Source organism: Meriones unguiculatus, chromosome 10 (assembly GCF_030254825.1).
Source record: "Meriones unguiculatus strain TT.TT164.6M chromosome 10, Bangor_MerUng_6.1, whole genome shotgun sequence".
Lineage (NCBI taxonomy): Eukaryota > Metazoa > Chordata > Mammalia > Rodentia > Muridae > Meriones > Meriones unguiculatus.
In genome coordinates this window covers 61648585-61668622 of record NC_083358.1, presented here as the reverse complement: position 1 = coordinate 61668622, position 20038 = coordinate 61648585, and the positions used below count along the sequence as shown (strand labels likewise).

The window sequence follows — 20038 nt, the reverse complement described above, 5'->3', positions numbered from 1 at the left end:
CTTACTCAAAATAGGTAAGATACAGTTAAATGAAAAATGTAAGCATAAGACAAATTTCATAATTTATGTGACCTAATCATCAAATGTAAGTATATAAGTAAAATTGGCCTAAATATCCAGTGGTTCTATAAAAGGTGAGACTTAAGACTGCTTGTATGAACCAAATGCTTGTTTCTTTGTTAGGTCAAAACACACTTAGATTATTAGAGGATGACAGTTTACAACAGAATGAACGTCAGCAAAATGCAGAAAATAAATGGTGTGAGTACAATAGAGATTATTTTTTGGGGTATGAAAAATTAGGAAAGAATAGCTCATAAAGAATAAGAATTACACTAATGGCCACCAGAAACACACCAACCAGGGCATACTAACTAAACCAACAAATGTCAGAAAGGCCAACTGGAATATTCTTGAAGCCAGGCGGGGGCTGTGAGTGCTGGGCTAGCGTGCGACAGGAACACTGGATAGGAAGGGAAGATACAGAAAGATTCCAAACTCGGATTTTGCGGGAGCAGAGTGGATAGATGGGAAGTCCTGAGCTGGTGACCAGGGTTTTAATTGTGGTCTTGAGAAAATCATTTGTAGTTTCCAGATTTCCACTTCCACACTTAAAAAATGAGACGTCTAAATCTTTGCTGTGGGATTGAATGGTATTTTAGAATTGAGCAAACACTTTGGAATTGTATTTGAGTAACCATAAAGACAGAAGTTCTATTTAGTGAGCTGAATAGAAAATGGAAAAAGGATGAATGAAAGCAGCAGGTACTGAATAATTTAAGAAGTTATTATGTGCATAAGTGGAGAAAGAGGAACTTAAATTGAAGTTCAGGAAGAGACAAAAAGTAACTTTAAGGCAGATTTGGTTGGACAGTTTCTCGCTTGATGAACATCGGTCTGAACTCTGTTCCAAACTTGTACCTGTCATGCTTGACAGAGTCTCCAGCTCTTGGGCAGCGGAGGGCCCCAGAGCGATGGTGTGGATGATGGCGCCGCTGTTTCTGACCTGCTCAAAGCAGGAACGTATTTTATCATCTTCCCCATCGGTTAGCAATATGATCTCAGAACCGGAAGTACTCTGGTCACTGGAAGTAATTGTCTGTGAAAAGTTAATTACAGAATGTCACTTCTGAATAAATTTAAGAACGTACGTATTTTCTACATTCTCTTTCTTAGCTGAGGTGATACATGGAAGTGAGTAAAACACTAGACTCTCAGTATTTTTAGTCCTCTAGATATGCACATCTTGGCTACTCAATTGAGGAAGAACAAATCTCGTATAAAAGTTCCTGACATACTGACATAGCTACTTAAAGAATATAAATAAGACTGAATATAAATAACTGCTGTTATATCTCCCCATGGAATACTTGGTGAAGATGAAAGATTTCCAGACAGTTGTAGAAGGCTTCAGACTCAATAACATTTGCAAAATCATGATTAAAGTTGGGTGAGCAAGACTGAATTATTTGATATTTAACTTTTCCATGTATTTTATTTATTTATTACTAAAGAATTTCATGATTTTCCTAAAACAAAACAATTTTGGCTTATCATGCAGGAAGTAGTTGATAATTTTTATTTTATTGTTATTTTTTTGATAAAATTTTAATTACAGTTGGTTTTCATGTTTTTCTGACTTCTACCAAGAGTTTTGGTGTTAGATACCCTGGTTTTAGGTACCTTGAGAAGAAATTCTATTTTCTAATCATGTTTAGTCTTTCCTGAGATTTGCCCAAACACACACACACACACACACACACACACACACACACACACACATTACGTATTGTTAGTATAATGATCAAGTGTATAGACTCTAGAGATAAGGTTCTCAATCCTAGATTTGGCAATTGTCTTATGACCTTGAGATAGATTAGTTATTCTACAGTTCAGCTTTATTTTGTGCAGAATGGCTATAGTAATGTTACACAACTCCTAAAATGACAAAGATCATGCATCTAAAGCATTTAGCACAGACAGTAATGCAGTATACAGTCAACACATAGCTACTTTTAATGATTCTGAAAGTATTACACTTACATATTGATATGATTTCATTAAGTAAAAGCTGTTTATAATGTTCAAAGTGATTTGCCAGAATCTGTTCAGCAATAAACTTTGTGACCAAAATATAAGATATAATAAAATTTACTAAGAAAAACACATAAACCAATTTGTACAATCATTTGAGTGTATTTCTGACATATAGTACTCATTAGAGTTTAGAACAAAATAGACACGATAATTAGTTTCATAATAGCAAACCTTTGTGAACATTTACTTATCTTACATAATTGCTACAGTTAAATGATGTAAACGCTATCAATACCCATGTCATCTGGTTTCAGGAAAGAGATTTTCATTGTTGAGTTGTTTTCCCAAGATGTTTTAGATAAGGCACAGGAGAGAGAGCCCCACGGGTTTTCAAAACCCATCTGGTGTCTGACAAATGGGCACCACAAGAAAGCTGAGGGACAGCATGAACCAGTGGTCTGCAGAGACGGCAGGGACGGCTGGCACAAGAGGAGGGGCGAAGGAAATGCTGTCCTGTGCAGCGCCTCAAAACCTGCCCATAAACACACTAAAGGGGAGGCTGACGGGGTGGAAGACAATCAGACGAATGCTGTCACCTCTGGTCCAGTGGGCAGAAGGAAGTCCTCGTTTTTAGGTTCAGATCATGACTTCATTTTATATCCACCTGTGTTCCTTGATCATAGCTTCCGGAGCTGCCTGTCTCTGGATTTTTAAATGTACTGTGTAATGACTTTTATCCCTACCACATGGTTGTTACTAATTTCTTTCTATCCTTTCAATGGCATTATCTTCTATGCATAGAAATTCTATCTATGAAAGTCCCAGAGAAATGTGTAGATCCTCAATGAGGTTTTGATGATCATCTGACCAAGGAGATTTCACCTTATCAACTCCCCAGTGCCATTCAGCATCTCACTATTATTTATTTATTAACTATTTGTTTCTCTGTGTAGCCCTGGCTGTCCTAGACATTTTTGGTAGACCAGGCTGGCCTCAAACTCATTTAGATCCACCTGCCTCTGCCTTCCTGAGTGCTGGGATTAGAGGACTGCGCCCGGCAGCATCTCACGAATTTATCAGTGGAGCAACTGGACACAGAGAGGCTGTGGCTAGAAATAATAGTTGGTGAAGCTGCTTTTTTTTTTTTTTTTTTCTTTTATAGATGCTTTGTCTCATTTGGATCAGAATGTTATTAAATGAGGGAAATCTGAATTCATGACCCTTATTCGAAGGCAAATGAATAGGATGGAAAGCAACAATCAAATGGCAAATTATATTAAGTTGGAAAGATTACCTGGAATCCTGCTTCAAGTCCCCTGCAAATTGAAGTTCCACCAGAAGCTTCTTGAGGGAGGTTTGCAGTGATCCTTGCGTAGTCACTACTATCGGTTATTTTTATTAGATAATTTTGGATTTTGGCGACACTGTCAAATGTGACTAATCCAACCATAGAATTCTTTTCAACAATTTGAGTTAAATAAAGTTCTGCTGCCTGAGTCATTCGAATAAGACGGTCTTCCTGGAAGAAAAAGATTTGTGAACAACTGCAGAATCTCTTCAAATCTTGACGGATTAATGAACAGCAGAGTCATCCATGGGCTGTAGAATATGGTGATAATTAATGGACATTAAAAATTACCTCCTTCATCTTATTAAAAAGTTTAAAATGTTTAAACATTAGTTGTTATGGTTGTGAAAGCCTTCAACGTCTATGCTGTTTTATCCAGCAGTTATCTATTTGGAAGTTTGGGTTGAGGAAATTATTTTTAAAGTGCGTAAAAAGATGCTCAGTGGAACATATTTTTAAAAAGGAACACAATGATTATCTCCAAAATATCCATTAATGAGGAATTATTTGAGATCATAGAACATTTTTTTATATGATATAACCATTAAAAATTATGTCTGTGTTCTTGATGGGATATTACTCTCCTCAGAAGGCCTAGGTTACTAAACAGTAACTCCAGAAATAAGTATGGGATATCCCCTTACAAGTTGCTGACCAAAGAGGTTCCAAGCCCTCTAAAAAAATATAGATCACTATCATTGCCTTTGGTGGGCCCTGCCAGAACTAGTCAGTAAGGCATCACACTTTGGTTGTAGGATACAGAGGAATCAAGCTGGAGATAAGCAAAAATCCTCCTCCCTGACAGAAGCTTTCATGCTGCCAGAATGTGCTATATAGGCCTCTGGAAATAAAAAAAATCATTAATGGTGCTACAGTCAATGGTCGAGCCTGGGCACTACAACACCCACCTGCCAACAAAATGTGTGCACTGGCCTAACTGCCGCACCTCCGTGAAAGATGTAATCAACTGCTTTCTGATTGGAACTGAAGAGAGAGAAGTCAAGCCTCATGCTGCAAAAATGGTCCTGAGCCCCAGGCTGGGGGGTCCGAGGATGCCGTGGGGAGCCTACTACTGGTTTGCCAGGTTGTCCGTGTTATCAAATATGTGCATTTTGCCTTCTAAATACGCTTATAGCTACAGGTCGGTGCTGCTTTCAGGTCTTAGGTTCCGGGGCCTTCACAGAATCGTCTTTTGGCAGTGGCTGATTCAGGGACACAGAACTGCTCACCATGCAGAGAATAAATGAATTTTGAGTGAGGGATAAACCCTAAACGGGACATCTGTATCCCGTTCTGCCCAGAGCAGGGGACATGGCAGGAGATGAAGTGGAAGGAACGTAAGAGCTGGAGCCGTGAGACGCTGTCTTCTGGGCATGACGTGGCCGTTGCACTCATGACCTGACAGCAGCTGTGGTTACCTGCACCAGACCAAGTCCACCAACATCGCTGTAAGGATGGGGAGGGCTCACGTGGAGCTATGGGCAGCCAATGGCTGCTGGGGGAAGGGATTCATCTTTCTTGACAGAGTAGTAGGCTCAATAACTTGTTTTCTTTTTTCAACTTATTCTAGGTACTTTCTTACATAAAATCATTGGGCAGGTATTTATCTGATCATGAATATATATATTTATATTTGAACATGAATATATATGTTAGTTTACTAGATCTAAACCTAAGAATAAATTATAATTCTATATTTAACTTAAATACTTTTTAAGAAACCCAGCAAGAGGTGTCTCACCGCGCTCATGCTTCTAGATTTATCCAGCACCAGGCAGACCACTCGCTGTTTGGACCTCAGCAATGAAAATGTAGGTGGAGGCGGCGCTTCTATCCCAATCATGGGAGAGGCATTCTGGAAGTCAGCAGACTTCTTGATTATGTCCCACGTGCTTCTGTGATCGCACATTTTATTTTGTAGGTTTGGGGCTTGTGTATTGTGGGTTTTTTCTGTGCAAAATTCAACCACCTGAAAAAAAAATCAAAACATGATATTGTAATAATTTATAAGAGATCATCTTTTTTTTCCTCTTAAAGTTAGTGTCACATGTTTCCTGAACAGGATTTGTCTCTTGACAACCCTGTTTGTGTTCAGATGTTTAGCCATTCATTTTACACGCTTGGATGTATTTTTACATGCACAGAGGCAAAGCTGGTGCTTTTGGGAGGTTCTTTTGGGACAATCGAATTGCATAGGTAAGGAGGATGGCTGCTCACTCAGGTGCTCACTCAGCTGCTTGAATCAGCGTCTAGCTTTCTCTTCTGGACTTTTAAGGAGTTTATGTCTTAAACCAAGAAAAGGGAGTTAGGGCTTGTGCTAATTCCTAATGGTCTCCTAAACGTGGAACAGGAGAAATGTTCTTTAGTCATCCAGGCTCCTGATCTCCACAGTGGGCCCAGAAATTTGAGGATGGATACTAACAATCTAGCTGTTATCAGTGCTGAGGAACTCTGGTTCACAAAAACAGTATACCTAAAAAAATTAGTAAAAGTCAGGGAGAAAAATTAAGAAATGTAGTTATTTCTCCAAGTGATGAATTGCATCTAATAATTCTTTCTGCCAGTGGGTGTTTCAGAAACTTTGAAAATCCTCCAGGTTTTGGAAACCCGGGGAAAGATGGAAAAATGTCTTTGTAAGCTAGCTCTGTGTCCAGGGAGGAAACATTCTATAGTAAGCTTGCAGAAACAGTTTGTAACAGTGTAATTTTGTTATTTTAGTGTCCTCCTCCCACATCTGCAGGTCAAAGCTCAGATTCAGAACTACTTCACATCTAAATCTCTCACATTTGCATTATAAGAGCGGGCTTCCTTTCTGACAGGGCCCAGGCTCAAATCTCCCACAGGCGGTTCTATTGGATGGGAGGAAAATATGGATGCCAACAAAGCCATGCTTCACATGTGTGAGGTGATGCCTGTCACACCCTCCCTTCCCCCACCACAGTCTCTGAATCAAGTTTGTCACCTGCCTATTGCTGTGTTCCAGCTGATCTCCCTGCCTCACTCAGTCTCATTTCATCCCATCCTTGCCTTCACAGTAGTATCTGTCCATTCTTGGGAGAAGTAGGCAGCCATCTCAGCACTAGTCTGAAGCTGAGAAGATGAAAGCCAAACACCCTAGCTTTGTGGGTGTCTGTTTCTTGTCTCAGCCCCATTCCTGACTCCTTTGCCTGTCTCCTTTGCTTCTGTCACAGAACTTCTTGTCCAAAGAATGTCAGAAAAATTTCCCAGAGTTTCCATTCGCCCGAATGGCATTTAGAAAACTAGAAAAGGCAAATTCCTCTTTTTGCTTTCCTATTGTCATCTGCCTGAAGATGTTCTTGTAAGCATTTAAGCCTTTGCTAATAAAAAAGTTGAAGAATGCTCAACTTGTGCAGTCACGTGGCACCTCTGCCGCACACACTCTGCTTCTGTCAGGTTTGTTTCTTTGCATATAATTCTTGCTTTGGTACATTATAGTTATTTGTCTCAAACCCCATTTATAGAGCATCCCTTGGGAAATCTTTGCTTCCAGTTCAAGCACCAAGCCAGCCCATCCGTGCTTTGCTTCCCGGATCATAGGAGCTTAGCTACCCTCAGGGTAGTTTGGCCATGGACAGAAGCCATCTGACCTTCAGACACACTGGCGTTATCTCTATATCTTTCCCTAATCTGTAGTCAAAGTTTTCTGGTATTTCTGCCTTTGTCGTCAAGCCGGATTCCCCAAGCACAGTTTATCTTGTAGTTACTTCTTTATTTTCAGTTTCTATCACAGTGCTGGGCTTGAAATAGAAAGAATGTAGGTTAAAGGAAGGAAATGATAGGCTTATTCACTATTTCACATAATTTGTCTCCTGGGGTTTGACTTTATATAATATATTTAATCTATTTTTATGATAATTAGAAGTTATTGTTATTTTAGATAAGATACACGTATAGCATAAAGTCTTTGTCTCTGAACAATGTATATTTGTATATATGTATATTCCCTGTGTATTTCAGGCACGTAAGCAATCCTCCTTACTAGTCATGCCTCTGGTAAGCAGCAGGAGTTGCCTCCTGAGTCATGTGCCTTGCTGGTGTGTGACGAGGGACAGGTTTCCTCTTGTGCCACATGATTTCATGTCTGTTTGGGTGTTGAATTCTTTTGTTGTCTCCATTTCAGCTGATCAAAGTGAAGTTCCCTCCATCATGTGTTAAATGTGGCCCTGACACACATCCACTTAAAACTTGGGAAGTAAGAAGGGGCTGGAGAGATAGCTTGGCAGTTAAAAATACTGGCTGCTCTTACAGAGGATGTGAGTTCAATTCCCAGCACCCACATGGTGGTTCACAACTGTCTGTCACTATAGTCCCAGGGGCTCTGACACCCTCTCTGTCATCCGTGGGCACCAGTCATGGAGCACAGTGATGCCTTCAGACAAAACACCCATTCTCATAAAACAGACACATTTAAAACAATTTAAAAGAAAATTTCACATCTCCATTTTTACTTGAATTTTCATCATTTTCTAGGTTGCATTAAAAATTTTAATTATCAGAAACTACAAGTCTTTATAAATCTCTGCCTTGTAAGTCCTTGTTGCCAATAATTTGCTTCTTTTACTTAACTGATCTTACAGTTTGTAGATATGCTATTTTGATTAGTTGCTCTGAATACTTTTATAAACTTCATATTTTAAACTATATTTTACCTGTATTGAAACTTTTCTTTGCATTAACACTGGGGTTCACAGCAGGCTAAATAACAGTAAATATACAGTCTTCATGGTAGCAGAAAACGTGTAAACTATTCACCTGACAAGTGATTAATATTCAAAATTTATTATTTGAGGGAATAACTGAGCAGAAAAATCCACAAATAATTTGGTTGACAATGGGCAGATGATATGAAGGGATATTTTCAAGCAAAGACATAACAATGAATGATAGATATATAAAAAACAATTCAACACTGTTAAGAAGTACAAACTATGGCCACAGTGAGACAGTACCTCACTTTAGTTAGATGATTATAATAAAAAAAAGACAAAAAAGAGAATACTGGAAAGATAAACCTCCATTGTTGGTTATAGATGTGAAATGAACTCCCATTTTTAGGGCAATAGCTATAGAAGTTCCTCCAAACACCAAAAATAGAAATACTATATGACCCAGAAATCTTCCTACTGGGTATATATAATATATATATTGTAGTCAATTTGTGGAAATCAGTATGTTCCTCCCATGTAGTTGTGTGCCCATACTGGCCATGCTAGTCCAAATATAGAAATAGAAAGTCAAGGTGAGTGTCCATCCATGGATGACTGGATTAATAGAATGAGTATGTCCACAATGGAATACCATATTGAAAAATAAAGTACTATCACGTGTCCCATCATTGATGATTCTTGGGGCCATTGTGCTAACTGAAATAAGTTAGGTATAGGAAGGCAAATATTTTACAAATAATGTTGAGGCTAAAAAGATAGAATAGGAGTAGAATCCAACATGAGTTCACTGCACCTGTGCAGTGGGGGGAAAACGGGAGATGAAAAGAGGTTGGTGGATAGGTATAACACTTCCCCTAGAGAGCAGGAGTAAGTTGTAGTGATCTATAGGGTGAGAGTGTGCACAGTGGGGTGATTACTCTTAACCATAATTCTGAGTTTCGAAACGAGGATTTTGAACATTTGTATTTCTATGTGTTTGTAGTGATGGATATGATAATTAGTTCTAAATGATCACTGCACACTGGATACAGCTATTGAAACATCACACTTTATCCCATTAAATTTATTATATGTCTATCAAAATTACTTACTGTGTATCAGTTAAAAACTAGGAAAGAGAAAGCCTAGGCTAATCCTGAGAAACAGGCAAGTAGTTATTTTCCACCTGTATTATGAGTTTTACAATTAAAACCCTGGTTTATTTTGTAGGCACCTTGTGTCAAGGACTGTTAATTCTTTGTTTATATTAACCTTTATAGACCAATAACAACATCAATGCAGATTGTGTATTTTAGTTTTTAAATAAAGACAAGAGAACAAGGGGCAGAAGAGATGGCTCAGCATAAAGAACACATAAGCTCCAGCAGGGGACTCAGGTTCAAGTCCCAGAACCCATGTGATGGGTCCTAACTGCCTGTCTGTAACTCCAGCTCCAGAGCTCTGGACAACTGTGGCCACTGCAGGCTCCAGCAATCACACACACACACACACACGCACATGCACACACACAGACACATAGACAGAACTGAAACATCTTGAAAATAGATAGAAATAAATCTCTGATTATTAAGTTTCCCCTCATGACAGATTGAAGATGTCAGAAGGGTTTCTCTATTGTGTCCAGCTGTTTCCCAAGTGCTTCTTGTTTCTCACCAGACTTTATAACTTAAAGATAGTTTAAGTCAAACAGTACTCAGTGAACTTCTTGTGATTACATCTATTCTGTGGAGGCAATATTGAACATATTTTATAATATCAACATTTTGTAGTTGTTTGGTATGCTTTAGTGAGAAGACAGTAGAAATTTTAGAATGTTGAAAGCTACCTGGTAGATTAGAAAAGTAAAATGAATAACATACCGGAAAGAATTAAAAAATGAGGTTGTTACTCCAGACACGAGTTCAATAGACAGAAACAAAGGGAGAGGCACCCTAGGGTGGTGGCATGTGACTCAGTGAGAAGGATGGAAGGGTGCCTGCTCCATCTGGAGCAAAGACTCGGGCTAAGGAGAAAGGGCAAGGCAACTTCCAGACACACCATGACATGGAGTGGCGAAAATGGCCTTGATCAAGTCTAAGATTAATTTCTTCCCACTCTGTTTGGACATATAACAGAAGGCCAGCTTCCTTAGTTAATTTTCCTCTAAGGATTAAATTTTTTTTTTTTTAATAAATGGAAAGTACTTACGGAGCTGAGATTTTGCATGAACATTATGGAGTCCCAGGCTGTTTGAAATTTGTCTGGGAAGAATGTGCATTTGGGTTCATACAGCCCTGTCCTCGAGTCACGTCGGCATGGCCTTATCACACAGCTGCCTCTCTGACAATCATGGACCATGTTTTTGCCGGTGATGCCAATGGAACATCTGTGATGAAAGAATTGGATTACCTTGGTGGTCTAGGTACTGACTTCAGGACTGGTGCGTGCTAGGCAAGCCCTCGGTCACATTGCTGCTTCCTCAGCCCCACAGTATTTTTAAAATCCCTCTGATTTTCAGTACTAGAAGTCAGGTCAACGTCCTAACATCTTTCCCAGTGTTGGTCATCTACCAAGCACTCCATTTTGACAAGAGTGGATACGGGCCTTTACTCATCCTCACCGTGGAGTTCAGTAGAAACCGTGTTTCTGAGCTTCTATTGCTATTTTTAATGTTTGTGCATGTTTTATATATGTGTTTGCTGTATGTGTGTATGTATGTGGAGGACAGAGGACAACCTCAGCTGTTATTCTCAGTCATTCTATTCACCTCCTTGAGGCAGGATCTCTCCTTGTCCTGGAACCACCAATTAGGCTGGAATGACTAGCCAGCATTCCACCCCCCCCGGCCCCCAGGAATCTTCCTTTCTGTCCTTCCCTGGTACTGGGGTTACAGACAGGCACCACCACCATGCCAGCATTTTTGGCATGAGTTCTGGGCATCATTTTTAGGTTCTCATGCTTGTAAGCAAATGCTTTGTAGAATGAGCCAGATTCCTTGCTAAGAACAGGATTTTTAGTTCATATCCCTTAAGCATTCATTGCTTAATAATATGATCAATAAGTCTATTGTCATTGTTACTTTGAGGTAAAGATAGTAGTTACTATATTATAATGCTGTTGTAAATATTAAATTAAAATTTACAGAAGAATTTTTTTCTGGTGGAGCCAAAATTATGCTTGAAATTCTTTCAAATTTCTATGTCTGATGTACACCGCTTTGACTTTATAGTATTCTTCACTTTACATTTTGACCTACTCTGAAGGAAGAAGTAAAAGTAATGAATTCAAGCCATTTGGACTTCGTGATAAAGCTAACTGTCAAGTCCCCAAAAGGGCATGGGAGTAGGCAGCAGAACACGAGAAAAGGATTCTAAAGAGTTTCCATTTATACGAAGGATTTCTTCCCATTTTAAACTTTGTGGTATTAGTTCACCTCCATAGATGAGTTTTGTTTCAAGAATGGAAAGGGCAGATAATATCCTTCAAGAGAGTTAGCTTTAAGGGCTAGCCGCATGTCATGGAACCCATAGTTTCTGACATGTTGTGGGGACTCAGTGTATCTTCTTTCAATGATTGGTTATAAAGAAACTCATTGGCTATTCCTTAGTTTATAAAGCATTTATTTTTTGATAATCCTTTGTTTTGACTTTGTGCCAGGCTCAATACCAGGAGATATATATATGGGACACAGTCCTCAAGGGTTTTAATGTCTATTGAGAGAGAGAGAGAAAAAAATCTCCTGGATAATTAGGGTTGGCTGATAAAAGAGTGAGACAGACCCAGTATTCTCCATCAATATCAAATGGGAGGAGGAGAGAGATCTAGAGATAGTTTTGTGGTGTGAAGGTGGGGTAGAGGGCAGCTCTGAGAGCCACTGAGCCTTCGTGCAAGCTCCAGGCAGTTCTGCAGACCACACACCATGGAGGGGACAGAGGCAGGTGTTTCTAGAACTCTCCTTTATCTGAAAGATGCTCTTTCAAAGACTGATTGCCTGTTGACATCAACTTCTATTTTTCTCAATACATTTAAAAATTTTTTATTTATTTATGAGTGTTCTGTGTGCATATATGGTGCACACCAAAGGAGGGCAGTATCAGATCCTGTTAAAGATGGTGGTGAGCCACCATGTGGGTGCTAGGAATTGAACTCAGGACCTTTGTAAGAGCGCCAGTGCTCTCAACCTCTGAGCCATCTCTCCAGCTCCTCTCAATACTTTTTTCCGCAATATTCTAAGTTTTTGTTGCTTTTAGTTCAAACGCTTAAATAGCTTACCATTTTATACATAGGGTTTGGCTAGATTTTCCCCAGAATTGCATTTAAAAAAATCAACTTATTCACTTATTCTCATGATATGATTTTTCACTAATTTGAAAGCAAAATATATTTATCACAAAGCTCTCTAGGAACTAAGTTGGCTTCAATTAAGCAGCTGTACCCTAAAAAGTTTTGAAAGAAGTAGAACAAAAGATTCGTAGAATGGGGGTAGGAGGAGGGCATAAGAGAAGGTAAAGGAGGGAGAAAAAAAAAAAACAAATGTCACACGTCTTTACCCAGAATTAGTATAAAATACATGTAAGGAAATAAAAGTGTAAAATAATACTGAAAATGTGTGTAAGCTCGAGTAGCGATTTGTTGATGTCTTTGGGTTTACCTATTTCATTTTGCTGCTACTAATAAACAATGTTTGTACAATTTCAGTGAGTACTGAAATAGGTCCCGATACCTGACTACCTTCACTCCGAGGTGGGGACACCAGAATTAGTGGAACATGTGTGAGTGTATAATGCCACTTGTAACGGCATGGCCTGGTGCTTTGTATTTGATTGTTGCCTAGGTTGCTCCGAGGTCTGCTTATGAACAAACTATCATGTACCACATGTATAACCTTGCCTCCCTATTTGACCAATAAAAGCCCTACAGCTAGGCAGGGCAGAGATGAGGTAGGTGTGGCTGAGGTTCGCAGGCTTTGGGGACAGAGGAATCATGAGGGAGGCAGACAGGTACCAGAGGAGGAAGGAAGCAGAGAGCTGTGATGGGTTAGCGTGGTTGGGGGGAGCACGTAGTTGGACCGGCATGGGTGGAGGAAAGCAGCCCAGATGAAGAACATTAGCAACCATTTTGAGATTCTGGATGAGAAGTAGCCCAGATAGAAATCAGTAGAGCAGATGACGTGGGCTTGGGAGGCAAAGGCAGCTTAGGAGGTGGTATCGGTCACGCCCCAGGTGAAATAAGGCTGTTCTCAAATCTATCTGGTGTCGGTGTCTTTATTGATTATAGTAGTGGGTTAGATAACACTGTGATGATAATTATAGGGCTGACAGTAAGCGTTATTAAATTATCTACAGCAGGTGCAGTTTGAATGTGGTGGTGGACTGTCTGAACACCCAGCCACCTGAACTTCCTAGTACAGAGAGCCTAAGACCCATCGGCAAGAAGTTGTAGAATCAGATTAGTAATCAGGGCGTACCTTGTTGCTTCCATCCTGTTCTTTGTGGACATGTAGAAGGGCCGGTCTGTGTTATACTCCTCAAAGACTCCCCACCGGAGATGGGCCCACTCATGGACAAAGACCCTGCCTTCGAGAGAAGATTGTCATCTATTAAACTGTAGTTAAAATATCTGAACACAGTTTTCTTTTGTTTTCAGTTGCTTTGTCTATTGCCCAAATTGAAGTTGTTGCAAACTCTTAGAAATGGATACTTTTTAATAGCTTAAAAATCTTGAATGTGCTAGTTATAACAAGTGACCTATTTTATGTATAAGTTTAAATGCACAAATGGGTGGAATGTAACTATTATATTTTTAAACAAAGGTATTACTTAACGATTACTTTTCTTAACGTCTTAAAAATCCACATTGATGGTAGTGGTTTGCTCTTCCCCAATGAAAATAAGAGCTGTATAATAGGTATTATTACCTCGGGGTCCATAGATAGGCAAATTATCGGTTAGTAGGAAGTTTGGTGTAAAATGGATGTACTGTCCTCTGTCTCCGCATTGTCCATATTGAAGTGTGTAGGGATCATCTCCATATTTCAGATGAGGCTCAGCAACTATGACATCTGCCTAAAATGCAGAAGAACAAACCCAGTCAGATTCCAGGAGCGTTAGAAACAAGAGATTTTACAAACAAGGACTGTCTCCTTTACACTGATGAAAGTTGGGCCTGAGCAAAGGCTCTGTGGGTTAAGTGCTTTCTGTTTATGTATAAGAATGTGAGTTCCAGTCCCAACACCCACTCACGTGTCTGGGTGTGGTAACCCCAGTGGTGAGGTGGTAGAGACAGCATAGCCAAAGATTCTGGAACAGACTGCTTCTCAAAAAATTAAAGAGCAAAAGCAAATAGAGGAAGACATCCAATATTGACCTCTGACTCCTATGTGAGTGCGTGTGCGTGCGCACACACACACACACACATACACACACACAAACACACATGGGGGTATATATACACCCACACATATATGCATAAACGCATAGACACAAATAGTCCACAAACATGTGGACACACACACACACACACACACACACAGGAACACAAACAACAAAAAGCTATGTTACTAATTACTAACTTAATGGTGAATAATTATCCAACCTTGTAAATATTCATTTGGAAAAGGCACAGAAACAGTTTAGGATATGGCACCTACTTTGTCATATGTTTCTTGTTTTGGCATTAAGTACTCAGATTTTGACTTCCAGGTCATCGGGACTAAAATGCTTACGTTCCTGAAATAAAATCTTCCTTTGCTGGCTTCAAACAGGTAAGTAGAGGCTTGAGTTACCATTTCCTGAGGGAATGAGAAGTGTGTTGAGATAACAATGTCAAAGCAAACTGAGCCTAGATGTCTATACCCAAGCCAAGAGAAGCAAACGGGCTCCCCTTTCTCAGATATGTTTGCACAGAGTAACTGAAAAAGTGGGATGAATTTTACTAATTTTCTCCAACCTATAAACTCATTTCCATATGCACAAATCATTTGTGACTTTCACTTGCCAACCCCTCCAGTTGGCAGTTAGCCTGGAGATGGGAATGAAGACTCTCAGTGAGGTATAAAAATAATTAAGACCAGAAGTCTGTGGGCAAGTTGTTTATTTAATCAATTTTCTTATAATTGCACTGTTTAAACAAACAGACTGGGATTTTAAAGTCTGGTCATTATTGTATTTGATGTCAAGTAGAATTGCTTCTGTTTTATTTTGAGTTATTTCCCAAGCAGAGTGTATAAATAAATGACCAGATTATATAAAAAAAAATTTTTTTGAAAACTTCATATATGAATATGAATCTATATCGCTCCCCTCCTTCTTACCCCACAATTTTCCCCATAACCCTCACGCTCCCTAACAAATTTACAACCTTGCCTTTAATTATTATTCTTGCGTGGATGTATGTATTTCTGCATATACAGCTGTATTTATGACCTGCCGAGTCACTCTAGCATTGCTCAAGTGCTAACAATAAAGATAAGACTGGCTTGTTCAGCTTGTAACTTGCTACGATCCTGCAAACCAGTCATTCAGTTTACAGAGGAGCGAGGCCCTCTGCTCCTAACCACCGGGTGGAGAGGTTCAGGGGATCGAAGGACAAAGTACACATTACACAGTCGTTTCTGTTAAACAAATGCAATTAGGAGCAAAGCCACTTTAGACGTGTCTAAGGTTTTCTTTAAGGTAAGGCAGGCAAGGTTCTTAGGTTGTGCAAAGCTGAACACGTAGGAGCCATTGGAAGAATGTGTAAGATAACAAGCTGCCTGACCTCCAGTGCCCATTTGGTTTTTAGACTTTGTAAAAGCAGCATCGTTAAGATAAAATGGCAGAACATTTCTCCATTTGCTCTAAAGTCTATTACCTTAGCTAGTTAATAATTTAAGAACTTGAACATGTATTTTAATGTATAATAAAAATATGATGCTAAGCAGATACTCGCCTTGACTGTAGATAATCTACATATATGATGACCATAGTCAAAGCAGCTCTGGGAAAGTATAACTGTGTGTGTGTGTGTACAGTTTAGATACCTAGGTAAAAAGAATTATGGACATGAAATATGCAGATAATGGAAATCCTTCTTACCTTTATGCTTTGGATGAGTCTTTCATCTTCTGGTACACTGGGGTTAATTGCAATGACCACACCCTCATACCCATTGTTGTTCAGATGGACCCTGGAGCTTTTCACATCCCACAAGAGATGCAGGGTGAAGAGGAGAAGGACCTTCAGAGCTGGCACCATGTTTGCGCATGTGACAGTGAGATAATGGCAACACAAGAAGGGTATTTATGTGTCTGCTCCACTCAGCGATTTGAATCACGACCAGAATATTTGCATATATTTGATAGAGAGAAATGCTGATATCTTTTGGGACCTCCCTTATCTAATTTAAACTTACTTGTTAAGTGACATGGGTATTTTGGTAAATACATTGATTGTAGTTTCTAAGACAGTGTGGAGCTGCTACAAAATTTTGCTAACTGAATTCTGTTTGCATAGGTTGATTTTGCAAATCTGTAAGTCTTCCAGTCTTGAGTGGGGAACAATGAGCCCCTGAACCTGCCAAAGACTACCAGAAAGGTCTGTTGGATGGAAACCACAGCTTTTTTGGTATGTCCCTTTTGACAGTATTCCAATTTGCCAGCCCAGGCTTGATGCAGCCTTACCTGTAAAATCTTTCCACATTATCTTTCCTGGAACATTTTAATGTGTTTTTCAGCTTGCCTGAGTCATTGTTATCGTGTTCTCTTTCATTGCTTAGACTCATCTTCACCAACATAATATATTTTAAATGCTCCTGTTAGCAAGAGGTTCTTTTTTCTGAGTTTGACTTCTCGCTCAGCCTCAACTTCCCTAACTCAAAATGAGGACAATGAGGTCTTTTAAAAAGAATGTTGTGATGATTAAACGGAATAACATGAATCAGGGCTTGGGCTGCATATTTCTGGGTTACACATGGAGTAGACGCTGTATTTTAAAGCCAGAAACAACAGATGACAAAAGACGAGTTCCTAGGACTATCTGTAGCAAGAATAGTGGTCTCTTTGAAAACACAGAATATTAAAGAATACGTTTTTGTTTTAACCCGGGGTGTGGGATATGGGGCTGCTTCAGATTCTACATAGCAGCTGACTACGATTTGCCTCATACTCCAGCAGACACATGATTTTGCCACCTGCAAAGTTTCTATGGGTGTGTGATATTTGGAATTCTGAGGGACTCTTTAGAGGGTATATAAAGCTAGGAACCCAAGAGGCGGGGCTGTTGTTGGTTGGGGGCTGTTGGTTGCAGTTTATTAAGTAGTTGTGTGCAAAGAAGAAACAACAAGAAGAAATTAGATATCCTGACAGCAAACGTACTTGCCTCAGGGAACTCGATATTCCTAATCAGCAGGAAATAGTCTAAGGATAATGACGTTCCCTTTCCCCTCTATCTTTTTTTCTCTCCTATCTAGTGCTAGGGGGGTTGAAAGGGTGGAAGAAAGAACCTACAAAGTAGCCAGAAGTCCGGATACTTTGGGAGTTATCCAGTATCAAGTGGTCATTTTTAAAAATGTATACATACAAGTAACACTAAATTGGTGAAGCAGGTTTTATTTACATATTTAAACATATATATGCATGTATGCATATATTAATAACACATATTAATAACAAAAAAAAAGAAATCATGATGTTAGAAAGAGCAAGGGGTATGTTTAATTAATATATACACACACACATATGTATATAAAGAAAAATGTGTATGGAAGCAGCTTTATGTAAAAGTTCTCTCCAAGCAAGATCCTGAACACTCCAATAAATGTGTGCTGGTTGTTTTTCCTCATTCCTCTTTAATATTGTGAAAAAGATGAGTGTTTCTTTATGTTCTATGCCCCCATGCCAGTCAGTGCTCTGTTATTGAGCAATGTAGAACTGAGTATTGCAGGCATTGGCTCCAAAGAACCTGGAGGCTTGTTCTTTGGGTTAGATTGGAACACAGTGAGATTTAAATGCAAAATAGAGCAGGCAAGCTTCTATAAGGGAGCTATATTACACCACTAGGGAGCCCAGAATTGGGAAATTCTTCATGAATTTGCTTTTTGAGACAAGCTTTTGTGTAGCCCAAGCTGGCCTCTTACTTGTCATGCAGCTCAGGATGTCTTTGAAGTCATGGTCTTTCTCCTCCACTTTCTAAGTGCTGGATTCCTGGCCAGCATCTCTATGCCTGCAGTCTGTCCTCCAAAGAGGTGAGCATGAATTATAGGTATTTTCCAGGTCATAACCAAATTTATTCACTGAAAATTTAAAGACTTATTTTATTTATTTTTATTTTTTAAATTTTTTTTAATATTAGCTACAGTTTGTTAATTTTGTATCCCTGCTGTATCCCACTCCCTCTTTCCCTCCCAATCCCACTTTCCCACCCTCATCTCCCTGAACCTTTTCAAGTCCACTGATAAGGGAGAACCTTCTCCCCTTACATCTGATACAGGTGTCTTCAGGACTGGCTGCAAAGTCCTCCTCTGTGGCCTAGCAAGGCTGCACCTCCCTGGGGGTGGGGTGGAGGGGGAGGTCAAAGTCTTATTTTAATGAAAACCTTTTATACTCTATTTTTTGGATCCCTCTTTGGTTCTTTGTGAAGATTTTATTCATGTGCTTGAAACTTCATTTTGAAATAGCTAATTTGAGGTGATGCTTTCCTAGGCTAAGGGATGTCCAGGTGAGTGCTGAAATGTTATTCCTGGGGACATAGGTGAGGCTGTCTCTGGAAGAGGTTAACATTTGGATCTGCAGAACTGAGCGAAGATTATCTTTCCTCCTCCAGTGTCTTGAGAATCTACAGAAGACAAAAATGCTGGAAAAACAGGCAGGAGTGATGGCTCAGCACTTCGGAGCACATACTGCTCTTGCAGAGGGCCTGGGTTTGGTCGCAGTACTCATGTCAGGCCCTCCCATCCATTTGTTACCCTAATTCCATGGATTCCAATGTCTCTGGCTTCTTTGGGCACCTGAATTCATATTTGCACCCTAAACAGACTTACACACATGCATGCAATTAACAGCAATTAAAAAGGATCTTAAAAAATGCAGAGAAAGGGAAATCCATTCACTAGTCTAGAACAGAGACACTCATTTCCTCTGTGAAAGACCTGCAGACTATTGGAAGCACTCATGAGATAACATAGGGAAAATATCTCAAACAGGACCCTGACACGGAAAAAATCCTCAGTTAATATCACACACCATTATTATATATCATATACTATTGTAAGTATGAATGTTGACACAAAAATTTGCAAATTAAAATTTTATTCATGCCTTTATTTGTAAAACTGTAAATAGAGCCTTCCAGGGCTCACATGAGGGATGAAAAGTCCCCGAGCCCACCTGAAACCATGGGAAAAACCAGCTATAGTCACAAAACAAAAGCTTTTCTGCATGTTGGGAGTTTCCCAGCTTTCCAGTCCAGGCTTGGTAAAACCTCATCTATGAAATCTTCCCACACCATCTTCACTAGTAGCAGTTTTTCTTTCCGTCTTCTTGAGTCACTCTTATGCACCGCACCTGTTTATCTTGGCCTAATTTAGACAAACATAACATATCACCTTAATGGCTCATACATTCTCCTTCTGGCAAGAAAATTCCCTCTTATAACTTTAACAGTTTCCTTAGCTGTAAAGCGAGCAAAGTACTCTCTTTCTAAAAGGAATGTTGCAAAAGTTAAATAAAATAATGCCTGAGGCCTTTGGTATTCTACACTGGTGGGTTACATATGTAGCAAGATCATCTAAAAAAAAAAAACAAAACTAATGTAAATAAATAAATAATGAAAAAAGAGCGCGTGAGACAGCATGTGACACTCAAACACCCAGTGAATCTCTCATTGCCTTTCACCCACATGAAAGGAGATACGCACACTTCTCTGAGATCTGTGCCACCTCCCAGCACTCTCACCAGTACAGGATGGAGTCCATGTGGGCTTGCCTCTAAAGGACTGGAAGACTTGTTTCA

The 20038-nt window shown here is 39.5% G+C and overlaps 1 protein-coding gene across 1 annotated transcript in view; it reads right to left on the bottom strand.

Moving 5' to 3' along the window:
* Nucleotides 1–16288, bottom strand: part of LOC110561558 (calcium-activated chloride channel regulator 3A-1-like) — a 30883-nt gene extending 14595 nt beyond the window's left edge. Inside the window, exons 1-8 of the mRNA XM_021658025.2 lie at nt 16128–16288; nt 14702–14842; nt 13970–14117; nt 13520–13628; nt 10261–10438; nt 5127–5354; nt 3332–3556; nt 922–1099 (exon numbers count right to left, since the gene is read on the bottom strand). Coding sequence (XP_021513700.1) covers nt 922–1099; nt 3332–3556; nt 5127–5354; nt 10261–10438; nt 13520–13628; nt 13970–14117; nt 14702–14842; nt 16128–16286 — 1366 coding nt within the window. The 5' untranslated portion in view covers nt 16287–16288. The remainder of the gene's footprint in view (nt 1–921; nt 1100–3331; nt 3557–5126; nt 5355–10260; nt 10439–13519; nt 13629–13969; nt 14118–14701; nt 14843–16127) is intronic.
* Nucleotides 16289–20038: the final 3750 nt, after the last annotated feature.